The 12,625-nt window shown below is 46.0% G+C and overlaps 1 protein-coding gene across 2 annotated transcripts in view; it reads left to right on the plus strand.

Moving 5' to 3' along the window:
• Positions 1–12,625, plus strand: part of fbn2b (fibrillin 2b) — a 124,268-nt gene that overhangs the window by 77,490 nt on the left and 34,153 nt on the right. For both annotated transcript variants that reach the window (XM_042323054.1, XM_042323056.1), the window contains exons 12-25: positions 3,780–3,923; positions 4,147–4,266; positions 4,457–4,582; positions 4,726–4,848; positions 4,990–5,265; positions 5,536–5,589; positions 5,839–5,964; positions 6,239–6,364; positions 6,873–6,992; positions 8,589–8,726; positions 8,798–8,848; positions 9,023–9,148; positions 9,697–9,924; positions 10,287–10,412. In XM_042323054.1, coding sequence (XP_042178988.1) covers positions 3,780–3,923; positions 4,147–4,266; positions 4,457–4,582; positions 4,726–4,848; positions 4,990–5,265; positions 5,536–5,589; positions 5,839–5,964; positions 6,239–6,364; positions 6,873–6,992; positions 8,589–8,726; positions 8,798–8,848; positions 9,023–9,148; positions 9,697–9,924; positions 10,287–10,412 — 1,884 coding nt within the window. The remainder of the gene's footprint in view (positions 1–3,779; positions 3,924–4,146; positions 4,267–4,456; positions 4,583–4,725; positions 4,849–4,989; positions 5,266–5,535; positions 5,590–5,838; positions 5,965–6,238; positions 6,365–6,872; positions 6,993–8,588; positions 8,727–8,797; positions 8,849–9,022; positions 9,149–9,696; positions 9,925–10,286; positions 10,413–12,625) is intronic.

Genomic DNA, 12,625 nt, shown 5'->3' on the forward strand with positions numbered 1-12,625 from the left:
CATGCTTCTCACGATCATGCTCTAGCTTCTCACGTTCATGCTCTAGCTTCTCACGATCATGCTGCCGATCATGCTCTCTCTTCTCATGATCATGCTCTCTCTTCTCATGATCATGCTCTCTCTTCTCACGTTCATACTGCCGATCATGCTCTAGCTTCTCACGATCATGCTCTCTCTTCTCACGATCATGCTGCCGATCATGCTCTAGCTTCTCACGTTCATGCTGCCGATCATGCTCTAGCTTCTCACGTTCATGCTCTAGCTTCTCACGATCATGCTGCCGATCATGCTCTAGCTTCTCACGATCATGCTCTCTCTTCTCACGTTCATGCTGCCGATCATGCTCTAGCTTCTCACGATCATGCTGCCGATCATGCTCGATCTGCTGCTGCCGATCATGCTCTAGCTTCTCACGATCATGCTCTCTCTTCTCATCATGCTCGATCATGCTCTAGCTTCACGATCATGATCATCTCTCTTTCTCATGCTGCCGATCATGCTGCTTCTCACGATCATGCTCGATCATGCTCTCTTCACGATCATGCTGCCGATCATGCTCTCAGCTTCTCATGCTCGTTCATGCTGCCGATCATGCTCTCAGCTTCTTCACGTTCATGCTGCCGATCATGCTCTCTCTTCTCACGATCATGCTGCCGATCATGCTCTAGCTTCTCACGTTCATGCTGCTCGATCATGCTCTAGCTTCTCACGATCATGCTGCCGATCATGCTCTCTCTCGATCATCTCACGATCATGCTCTGCTCTTCTCACGATCATGCTGCCGATCATGCTCTAGCTCTCACGATCATGCTGCCGATCATGCTCTGCTTCACGATCATCATGCTCTCTCTTCTCATGATCATGCTGATCTCTTCTCATGATCATGCTCTCTCTTCTCATGATCATGCTCTCTCTTCTCACGTTCATACTGCCGATCATGCTCTAGCTTCTCACGATCATGCTCTCTCTTCTCACGATCATGCTGCCGATCATGCTCTAGCTTCTCACGTTCATGCTGCCGATCATGCTCTAGCTTCTCACGATCATGCTCTAGCTTCTCACGATCATGCTGCCGATCATGCTCTCTCTTCTCACGATCTTCTCCGATCATGCTCTAGCTTCGTTCACGATCATGCTGCCGATCATGCTCTCAGCTTCTCACGATCATGCTGCCGATCATGCTCTAGCTTCTCGATCACGATCATGCTGCTTCTCACGATCATGCTCTCTCTTCTCGATCATGCTGCCGATCATGCTCTAGCTTCTCGATCATGCTGCCGATCATGCTCTAGCTTCTCATGCTCTCATGCTCTTCTCGATCATGCTGCCGATCATGCTCTGCTCGATCATGCTCTCTTCTCACGATCATGCTGCCGATCATGCTCTAGCTTCTCACGATCATGCTCTGCGATCATGCTTCTTCTCACGATCATGCTGCCGATCATGCTCTAGCTTCTCACGTTCATGCTGCCGATCATGCTCTCATGCTTCTCACGATCATGATCATGCTCGATCATGCTCTCATGCTTCTCACGATCATGCTGCCGATCATGCTCTAGCTTCTCACGATCATGCATGCTCTAGCTTCTCACGATCATGCTCATGCTCTAGCTTTCTCACGATCATGATCATGCTGCCGATCATGCTCTAGCTTCTCACGTTCATGCTGCCGATCATGCTCTAGCTTCTCACGTTCATGCTACCGATCATGCTCTAGCTTCTCACGATCATGCTGCCGTTCATGCTCTAGCTGTAACAGAAGCAGTTCTTTCTGCTGTTCAAAAAGAAGGCTACTAGGACTAACCAATGGAATGGCCATTGTAACATTATGGGGAGACGACAAATCCTCAGCAGAGGCTGGCCCAGTGGTAACTTCAAGAATACCATTCTCCATCAAATTGGCCTTCAATATCAACCTAATAGAATTCTTCAAACGTTTATCACTCATTTCAACCTAGTAGTGTTCAGCGATCTTCAACAGCTGTTCTTTAGTACCTAAATCTAACAATTCCTCTGATGGAACGCCATAGTCACACAAAAAATTATCACTCTTCCCCTCTGTTGAGCACACTAGACCACAAACCGAGAAATTGACAATCACCCTGAGCACCACAGAAGAGAGATGAGATACGGAGCTTCCCCAAAACCTACAATAACTCAACCCTAATCTTCGTGCGGATTTGCGGTGGGAATTCATGCACTGTAGCCCGCTGGCAAGGAAAAACTCCCCAGCATGCTGGCAAATTCCACCAAGCCACGTATGTGCCCCCAAGACAACTAATCAGTCCACAGACACCACACAAAAATAACAAACATTAACCATGCCCAACATATTCCAAAAAATGAAACATGTCGCTAAGCCTATCAGGGGAAAAAGGCTATAGCTCCAGGTAGCAAGTTCCACTAACCTACCCAAATCTCCCACCGAGGTACACAGCCGATTACTCACCTCAGACTGACGTCCCAACAGAAAGTAGAACAAACGTTTCCAGGCTAGGCAGGGCCTGGAAACTAACCATTATACTCTCTCCAACGCAGCACACAACCCAAACAACAAAGGCAACCAATACTGGGCCTATCATACTCAAACTAAATATGCAAACCAAACACGTACCTCCACGGTCTCCCTAACCAATAGTTCTAAGATCCCGGATGAGCCCCCACTTGTCACAAACCGGCTCAAAGCCCGTAACAAAAGGGAGACAACGTGGAGAGAAGGCGTAACAAAATATATATTTATTAACTAAAGCAACTACGGAAAATATACAATGGTGTGTGTAATCAGTAATCAGTAGTGTAAGTGAGTGTTTTGCATGCATGAATGTGATAATGCAGGGTGTTGAAGATGCTAAAGCAAACTCAAAAACCACCAAGAAACACAACAAAATCCATAAAGGTGTCTGCATGGAGAGAGTCTCCTCCATGAATGGGGAAGTGGTGTATTTATCCTGGGAGACACAGGTGTTTCCCATGTAGCTGACGACCCTCCCAACTCCGCCCACCGACATCCTAATAAGGAAACAACAAAGAGAGAATACGGCAGACAGAGTGGGAGGGTTGTCACATTAATCACTCCAGAGAACGTCTTTCCACTGCCCCAGAGTCCAATGGCGGCGAGCTTTACACCACTCCAGCCGACACTTGGCATTGCGCATGGTGATGTTAGGCTTGTGTGCGGCTGCGAGGCCATGGAAACCCATTTCATGAAGCTCCCAACGAACAGTTCTAATGCTGACGTTGCTTCCAGGGGCAGTTTGGAACTCGGTAGTGAGTGTTGCAACCAAGGACAGACTATTTTTACTCGCTTCAGTCCCGTTCTGTTAGCTTGTGTTGCCTACCACTTTGCGGCCTACCATTCAACTGCCAATGTTTCTATATGGAGATTGCATGGCTGTGTGCTTGATTTGGCTGAAATAGCCGATTCCACTCATTTGACGGGGTGTTATGTGTGTGTGAGCAAATTAAGTGTGTGTGTGTGTGTGTGTGTGTTGAGTGGGAGTGTGTGTGTAGAGTCTTGTGTGTGTAGAGTCAGTACAAAAATGAAACTGTCAATGCAGATCGTCCATGTAGCCATTTTTGTTAGCTATTTAGCAGTCTTATGGTTTGGGGATAGAAGCTGTTCAGGAGCCTGTTGGTGTCAGACTTGTTGCTCCAGCAACGCTTGTGGAAGCAGAGAGAATAGTCTATTGCTTTTCATCAACTTTTCTTCACTGTGTTTTAATAAATAATAAACATTGTGTGATAATGTATTGTAATGTGATTGTGTTGTGTATCCTCAGTCCCTGTGTCAGTCAATGAGACCGTTGACGTGTGTAAACATTTCACCAACCTGTGTTTGAACGGCCGCTGTATCCCCACCCCGACCAGCTACCGCTGTGAATGTAACATGGGCTACAGGCAGGACGTACGCGGGGAGTGTATTGGTAAGCCCACTGCAGTCATTACAGTTAGGAAAATGATATACACTACTGCCACCTTCTGACCACACAGACCTTCTCTGGTAGATGTAAAACTCAACGTAGCCTTACACAATAGCATTCATTATTTACCCTTTTTTTTAAACACGTATGGGAGTGTTCAGATTTGTAATTGGAGCATCCTGTGTTGCACTGATAAATGTATTGCCTCCTCTCCTCCCTCCTTCAGATGTGGATGAGTGCGTCAGCAACCCTTGTGTCAACGGAGACTGTGTCAACACACCTGGATCGTACCACTGCAAGTGTCACGAAGGCTACCAGGGCACCCCCACCAAACAGGCCTGCATTGGTATGTTCCAATCACTCACCGGAACCACTACAGAACATGATAATTTTGTATTTAATGGACATACTGGGTACGTTGGCCCACTGACTGACTCTGCTTGTAACAACACCACAAGGTGTCCAGAACAGAAACAGACTGGTACCTAACCTGGCTAACAGTCAAACCAAGCCTCAACTCCCCTCTCCCTCCCCAGATATTGATGAGTGCATCGTGAACGGAGTGATGTGTCGTAACGGACGTTGTGTCAACACTGCCGGAAGCTTCCAGTGCATTTGCAACGCTGGCTTTGAGCTCACTCCTGATGGGAAGAACTGCATAGGTGAGCTACACACATACCTTACTCTCTAACAGCATGGACTACACCTAGAGGCCAGTTACATGGTAATTACATACTGTATGTCACTAGGTTATGCTCATTTGTTTGTGACAGAAAGCCTAATTCACCTCCATTTCTTCAATCAGATCATGATGAGTGTGACACCACCAACATGTGTCTCAATGGAATGTGTATCAACGAGGACGGTAGCTTCAAGTGTATCTGCAAAACTGGCTTCGCCCTGGCACCTAACGGACGTTACTGCACAGGTACGTCATCTGATATCATATCTGGACGTGCATCCTCTCTAAAGGTTTCTTTGTATGGAAATTTGATTGATTCCATGACTGTATTGCAGCCATGTGGGACAAGTACCATCATCATATCTCTCCCCTTCTCTCCTCCCTCAGACATTGATGAGTGCCAGACACCAGGCATCTGTATGAACGGACGCTGTATGAACTCTGAGGGCTCCTTCCGCTGTGAGTGCCCACCAGGCCTGGCCATCGATGTGGACGGGAGAGTGTGTGTCGACACACACATGCGTACCACCTGCTACGGTGCCATCAAGATGGGCACGTGCTCGCGTCCCTTTCCTGGCGCCGTCACTAAGTCTGAGTGCTGCTGTGCCAGTCCTGAACATGGCTTCGGAGAGCCCTGCCAACCCTGCCCTGCCCGCAACTCTGGTGACCGACTAACCCTAACCACACCAGCAAACATCATTGGTTTACATGTGCTGTCGTTCACATCCTGCTAGCCTGGAATCCAAGCTTATATGCTCTGTTTCAGTATTGTTTCACAATATGGTTCATATCAGTTCAGATTCCAGACTAAGATCCTGTAGAACTCTTCCAAATACTGCAGAAGTGATTGTTAGAATTATAATGTCAATTGTGATTTTTAGTTACACTGGATTTATTAGCAGGTGACTTACAGGGTTTTCTCTTGGCTTTCAGCTGAGTTCCAGGCCGTGTGCAGCAGTGGGATTGGCATCACCGCTGACGGCAGAGGTGAGTCATGTGACTGGTGCAGTTTAATGTTAGGTCTCTGTGGTTTGGAGCCTGCCCTACAATCACTGCTAGTTATTCTGGCATTTAACAGGCCTCCCCTCAAACATTCCAATGCATCCCTCAGAAAGGTGTGAATTTCACTCCGAATTTCAAATCAAAGAGAGAAAAAAGGAAAAGTGAAGAAAAGGAATCTGGACGTTGGCGAGAGCTTAAAGCTACGGCTGTGGTTTGTGGTGGGTGTCTCCTCAGACATCAACGAGTGTGCCTTGGACCCTGACATCTGTCAGAACGGCATGTGTGAGAACCTGAGAGGGAGCTACCGTTGCATCTGTAACATCGGCTACGAGTCCGACTCCAGCGGCAAGAACTGTGTGGGTGAGTCCAGGCTTCCTGTATCCAATGTCTGGTGGAAAAAGCAGCAACCCAAATAAAAGTTTATCAGACCTTAAAAGTGGTCAAGTCAAACTGAGTCACATATTTTTCACAACATCTGCTGTATGTTCGTGGTCTTGACTTTGACGTATGAACAAAGTTAGTTTTTCAGCGTGAACCATCTTCTACATGTCAAACAGGGGGGTAGATTGTTTTGGTTGGTTTGTGTTACATGTGATAAGTCAACCCTGTTGTCCTCTTATCCTCAACCTACCAGACATCAATGAGTGCCTAGTGAACCGTCTGCTGTGTGACAACGGCCTGTGTAGAAACACCCCCGGCAGCTACACCTGCTCCTGTCCCAAAGGCTTCGTCTTCAAACCTGACTCTGAGACCTGCGAAGGTGAACACTTCATACACACACCTCACATTTCTAATGCCTCAATATCAGCATACTAATGCGCAACCACAGTTGAACATGCTAGGAGTATCAGAAGTGTGTTGGTATTCCCCTTTCGTTTCATTGACTAAACGTTGTCAAATCTGCTAGAAGTACATACACCTGCAACTGTTTAACACATGAGAGATTGGAGTTAAATACAACATCAGATTTATGAACACGTTGGCTTATATCCTCTATCCTGGTTGAAGTAAACACATGTCTGATCACAGGAGGTTGGTGGCACCTTAATTGGGGAGGAGGGGCTCGTGGTAATGACTGGAGCGGAATAGGGGAATGGTATCAAATACATAAAACACTTGGTTTTCAGGTGTTTGATGTCATTCCATTTGCTCCATTCCGGATGTTATTATGAGCCGTCCTCCCCTCAGCAGCCTCCACTGGTCTATTTGACCCATTTAACTGGCTATTCAATGCCTTCCCTAACCCTGCTCTGATCCATGTGTTTCAGATATCAACGAGTGTGAGTCCAGCCCGTGTGTCAACGGAGTCTGCCGCAACATCGCCGGGTCCTTCAACTGCGAGTGTTCCCACGGCAGCAAGCTGGACTCCACCAACACCATCTGCGTGGGTAAGAGAACGAGGCATCTATCACAACTGCCCGACTCAATCTGACACAAATGAAAAACAACGGATTCCTGAGACAAACTTCTGTCGGAGAATCAACATCAAGCAGACAGAGTGAAAAGTGGGATATGAGCCAAGGTTTCTAGCTTAGTAGGCCTTCTAGAAGGTGTATTCTAATCTAAATAAACAAGTCAATGTCCGCTTTGGACATCTACAGATGGTAATCTGGGATGAATCATTAGAATAAACACCAACATGAGCCTGCCTTGTCAGTCTAATAGATTCCTGTACTTTAGAATATAGCTCTGTTTTCTGTTCAAAGCAGAGTCATATACACTTCCGTTCAAAAGTTTGGGGTCACTTAGAAATGTCCTTGTTTTGAAAGAAAAGATCAACGTCAAAAGCTCAACGCTCAAAAGCTCAGTCTCAACGTCAACAGTGAAGAGGCGACTCCGGGATGCTGGCCTTCTAGGCAGAGCTACTTCTCCTCTTTCTTTTCTGGTTAGAGCCAGTTTGCGCTGTTCTGTGAAGGGAGTAGTACACAGCGCTGTAAGAGATCTTCAACTTCTTGGCAATTTCTCACATGGAATAGCTTTCATTTCTCAGAACAAGAATAGACTGACAAGTTTCCGAAGAAAGTTCTTTGTTTCTTGCCATTTTGAGCCTGTAATTGAACCCACAAATGCTGATGCTCCAGATACTCAACTAGTCTAAAAAAGGCCAGTTTTATTGCTTCTTTTATCAGCACAACTGTTTTCAGCTGTGCTAACATAATTGCGAAAGTGTTTTCTAATGATCAATTAGCCTTTAAAATGATAAACTTGGATTAGCTAACACAACTTGCCATTGGAACACAGGAATGATGGTTGCTGATAATGGGCCTCTGTACGCCTATGTTGATATTCCATTAAATATAATCCGTTTCCAGCTAAAATAGTAATTTATAACATTAACAATGTCTACACTGTATTTCTGATCAATTTGATGTCATTTTAATGGACAAAAAATGTGCTTTTCTTTCAAAAACAAGGACTTTTCTACGTGACCCCAAACTTGTGAACGGTAGTGTAATTAGTTCGAAGGCATGGCTCAGCGGCGAGAATGTAAATTGTGGTCTAGTTTTTGGGTGGGCCTACGGTCTCGGGAGAACAAATGCACATTCCATTTGTTCTGACTGTGCTCTCAGTCCATTAGGACTGCCATAGCCAATGATTCAAGTATATGATGCATTTGTCTCAGTTTGGGCTGAGGTAAGATGGCAGCTGTTGAAAGGGAAACCTGTAGTTAGTTACGTACAACAGATGGTGCTGTTGTGCTTGGAATGATTGGAGTACTGTATACCCATGATGGGCCTTTTCCGCAGGGTTCTCTTGAAGGCCTTCAATTGCTCACATTCTCTCTCTCTTTCTTCCCTCTCTCCCTCCTCTCTCTCTCTCTCTCTCTCTCTCTCTCTCTCTCTCTTCCCTACCCCTCTCTCTCTTTCTTCCCTCTCTCCCTCTCTCTCTCTCTCTCTCTCTCTGTCTCTCTCTCTTCCCTACCCCTCTCTCTCTCTCCCCTACCCCTCTCCCTCTTCTCTCTTCCCCTCCTCTTCCTTCTACAGACAGCATGAAGGGAACATGCTGGCTGAACATCCAAGATGGCCGCTGTGAGGTCAACATCAACGGTGCCACGCTCAAGTCCGAGTGTTGCTCTACACTGGGAGCTGCCTGGGGCAGTCCCTGTGAACGCTGCGAGATCGGTCAGTACAAACACACCTAATAAAGTAATGAAGTGTGAGGTGTGTACTGTAACTGCTGTCTCTCTCCACAGACACTGCCTGCTCTAGAGGGTTCGCTCGTATGAAAGGAGTCAACTGTGAAGGTAAGACACTAATCGACTCCTACACACACACACACACACACACAGTCAACTGTGAAGGTAGCAGACCCTCTGCTTCCCTCCCTGTGGTATTCCATTCACCCTCCCTTCCACAGAAGATGATGAGCCAAAGAGCACAGTGTGTCTAGTAATATTGTCCCTATTTCCTCCCTGCAGACATCAATGAGTGTGAGGTGTTCCCAGGGGTGTGTACCAACGGGCGCTGTGTCAACACCCAGGGCTCCTTCCGCTGTGAGTGTGGCGAGGGGCTCACTCTGGACGGGAGTGGACGCACATGCGTGGGTAAGACACCACTGTCACTAACATCAACTCTGGCAGACACCATGCATTTTTATAATAACAGAAATCATGGCTATTATGTATCTTTGCTGTTGACTTCATACATATACTATATTTAAGCGATAAGGCATGAGGAGGTGCGGTGTATATGGCCAATATACCACGGCTAAGGGCTGTTCTTATGCACAACGCAACATGGAGTGCCTGGATACAGTCCTTAGCTGTGGTATATTGGTCATATACCACAAACTCCTGAGGTGCCTTATTGCTATTATAAACTGGTTACCAACATAATTAAAGCAGTAAAAATACATGTTTTGTCATACCTGTGGTATACGGTCTGATATACCACGGCAGTCAGCCAATCAGCATTCAGGGCTCAAACCACCCAGGTTATAATACACTATAAAATATGAATGATAACCTACATGGGAGAAAAGACAATCATACAAATTTGGTGAAAACAAACATTAGCATTGTTAGGATATTGAGGCATTAGCCGTAAAGTTCTGCATGTCTGACTGTTGTCCGTCCATCTGTCTGTCCCTCAGACGTGCGCAGTGAGCAGTGCTACATGAAGTGGCACGAGGATGAGTGTGGCGAGCCACTGCCCGGGCGCTACCGCGTGGACATGTGCTGCTGCTCCGTGGGCGCGGCCTGGGGCATTGACTGTGAGGAGTGTCCCAAGGCGGGAACCCCGGAGTACAAGGCCATCTGCCCCAGAGGACCAGGCTTTGCCAACCGAGGAGACATCCTGACTGGCAGACCCTTCTACAAAGGTAGGCACTAACACTCATTATCTAGTCTCGGTAACACTTAATTTGCATAGTGATAATGTAGCATTCACAACATATTCATGAAGCCTTCATGAGTATCACATAAAGAGTCATAATCTTCTGAACACCAGTAGGTATGTTTCTTATGCTAACAGCTTCCGAGTAAAGTCCTACTGCTTCACTGATGAGCTACACACAAAACAAGTACACCATTATGACCTCATGCCAGCAGTTGCAAACCAACCACAGCATCTAATCTCGTTAACCACTAGGCATTTTTTTTAGATGGTACAGAACGTACTGGATTCCATCTTGAATCCCAGCGCTAACCGTTGATGTTTGTCCGTTGTGTTGTCCCTCCATAGATGTAAATGAGTGTAAGGTGTTCAACGGCCTATGCTCCCACGGAACCTGCCGCAACACCATCGGCAGCTTCAAGTGTCGCTGCAGCAGTGGCTTCGCCCTCAACATGGAGGAGAGGAACTGCACAGGTACGGAGAGAAGGGGAGAGAAAGAGAGAGAGCGAGTGATAAGGGGGAGAGAGAGATAATTGTTTATTCCATAAAAAAGCATTTTAAAATCTGTATGATTAAAGCAGAAATCTATATATTTAGTAAGTATCCTTGAATATGAATTATAGTTGAAGTCAGAAGTTTATTTCAAGGCTTACCTTCAAACTCAGTGCCTCTTTGCTTGACATCATGGGAAAATCAAAAGAAATCAGCCAAGACCTCATAAAAAAAATTGTAGACCTCCACAAGTCTGGTTCATTCTTGGGAGCAATTTCCAAACGCATGAAGTTACCACGTTCATCTGTACAAACAATAGCACGCAAGTATAAACACCATGGGACCACGCAGCTGTGATATCGCTCAGGAAGGAGACACGTTCTGTCTTCTAGAGATGAACGTACTTTGGTGCGAAAAGTGCAAATCAATCCCAGAACAACAGCAAAGGTGAAGATGCTGGAGGAAACCGGTACAAAAGTATCTATATCCACAGTAAAACAAGTCCTATTTTGACATAACCTGAAAGGACGCTCAGCAAGGAAGAAGCCACTGCTCCAAAACCACCATAAAAAAAACAGACTACAGTTTGCAACTGCACATGGAGAAATATCCTCTGGTTTGATTAAACAAAAATAGAACTGTTTGGCCATAATGACCATTGTTATGTTTGGAGGAAAAAGGGTGAGGCTTCCAAGCTGAAGAACACCATCCCAACCGTGAAGCACGGGGGTGGCAGCATCATGTTGTGGGGGTGCTTTGCTGCAGGAGGGACACGTGCACTTCACAAAATAGATGGCATCATGAGGATGGAAATTATGTGGATATATTGAAGCAATATCTAAAGACATCAGTCAGGAAGTTAAATCTTGGTCGCAAATGTGTCAATGACCCCAAGCATACTTCCAAAGTTGTGGCAGAATGGCTTAAGGACAACAAAGTCAAGGTATTGGAGTGGCCATCACAAAGCCCTGACCTCAATCCTATAGAAAATTTGTCGGCAGAACTGAAAAGCGTGTGCGAGCAAGGAGGCCTGCAAACCTGACTCAGTGTTACACCAGCTCTGTCAGGAGGATTGGGCCAAAATTCACCCAACTTATTGTGGGAAGCTTGTGGAAGGCAACCAGAAACATTTGACCCAAGTTAGATTTAAAGGCAATGCTACCAAATACTAATTGAGTGTATGTAAACCTCTGACCCACTGGGAATGTGATGAAAGAAAACAAATCTGAATAAATCACTCTACTATTATTCTGACATTTCACATTAAAATAAAGTGGTGATCCTAACTGACCTAAGACAAGGAATTTTTACTTGGATTAAATGTCAAGAATTGTGAAACTGAGTTTGAATATATTTGGCTAATGTGTATGTAAACTTCTGACTTCAACTGTATGTAGTATTTGAGAATGTTTTAGGGGCAAAAAATATATATATAGATTTTTTTTTTAAACACTCCTGCTAGGTACAGACATCAATTCAATGTCTATTCCATTGAAATTATGTAGAAACAACATGGTTTCAACCAGTGTGTGCCCAGTGGGCTGTTTGTTGGCACAGATTCATTTTCGCATGAGATCAGTAAAGTAATGATGAATATATTATATTATATTATTATGCTGAATATTATATTATAATGCTGAATATTATATTTCTGTAATGTGCATTCTTCCCTCTGTCTCTCCTCCCTCTGTCTCTCCTCTCTCTCCTCTTTCCTCTGTCTCTCCTCCTTGCTCTGTCTCTCCTCCCTCTGTCTCTCTTCTCTCTCCTCTTTCTCTCCTCTCTCTCCTCCCTCTGTCTCTCCTCCCTTCGCTGTCTCTCCTCCCTCCTCTGTCTCTCCTCCCTCCTCTGTCTCTCCTCCCTCCTCTGTCTCCCCTCCCTCCTCTGTCTCTCTTCTCTCTCCTCTTTCTCTCCTCTCTCTCCTCCTTGCTCTGTCTCTCCTCCCTCTGTCTCTCTTCTCTCTCCTCTTTCTCTCCTCTCTCTCCTCCCTCTGTCTCTCCTCCCTCCTCTGTCTCTCCTCCCTCCTCTGTCTCTCCTCCCTCCTCTGTCTCTCCTCCCTCTGTCTCTCTTCTCTCTCCTCTTTCTCTCCTCCCTCTGTCTCTCCTCCCTCCTCTGTCTCTCCTCCCTCTGTCTCTCTTCTCTCTCCTCTTTCTCTCCTCTCTCTCCTCCCTCTGTCTCTCCTCCCTCCTCTGTCTCTC

The sequence above is a fragment of the Oncorhynchus tshawytscha genome, linkage group LG06 (assembly GCF_018296145.1).
Source record: "Oncorhynchus tshawytscha isolate Ot180627B linkage group LG06, Otsh_v2.0, whole genome shotgun sequence".
In the NCBI taxonomy this organism is placed as follows: Eukaryota; Metazoa; Chordata; class Actinopteri; order Salmoniformes; family Salmonidae; genus Oncorhynchus; species Oncorhynchus tshawytscha.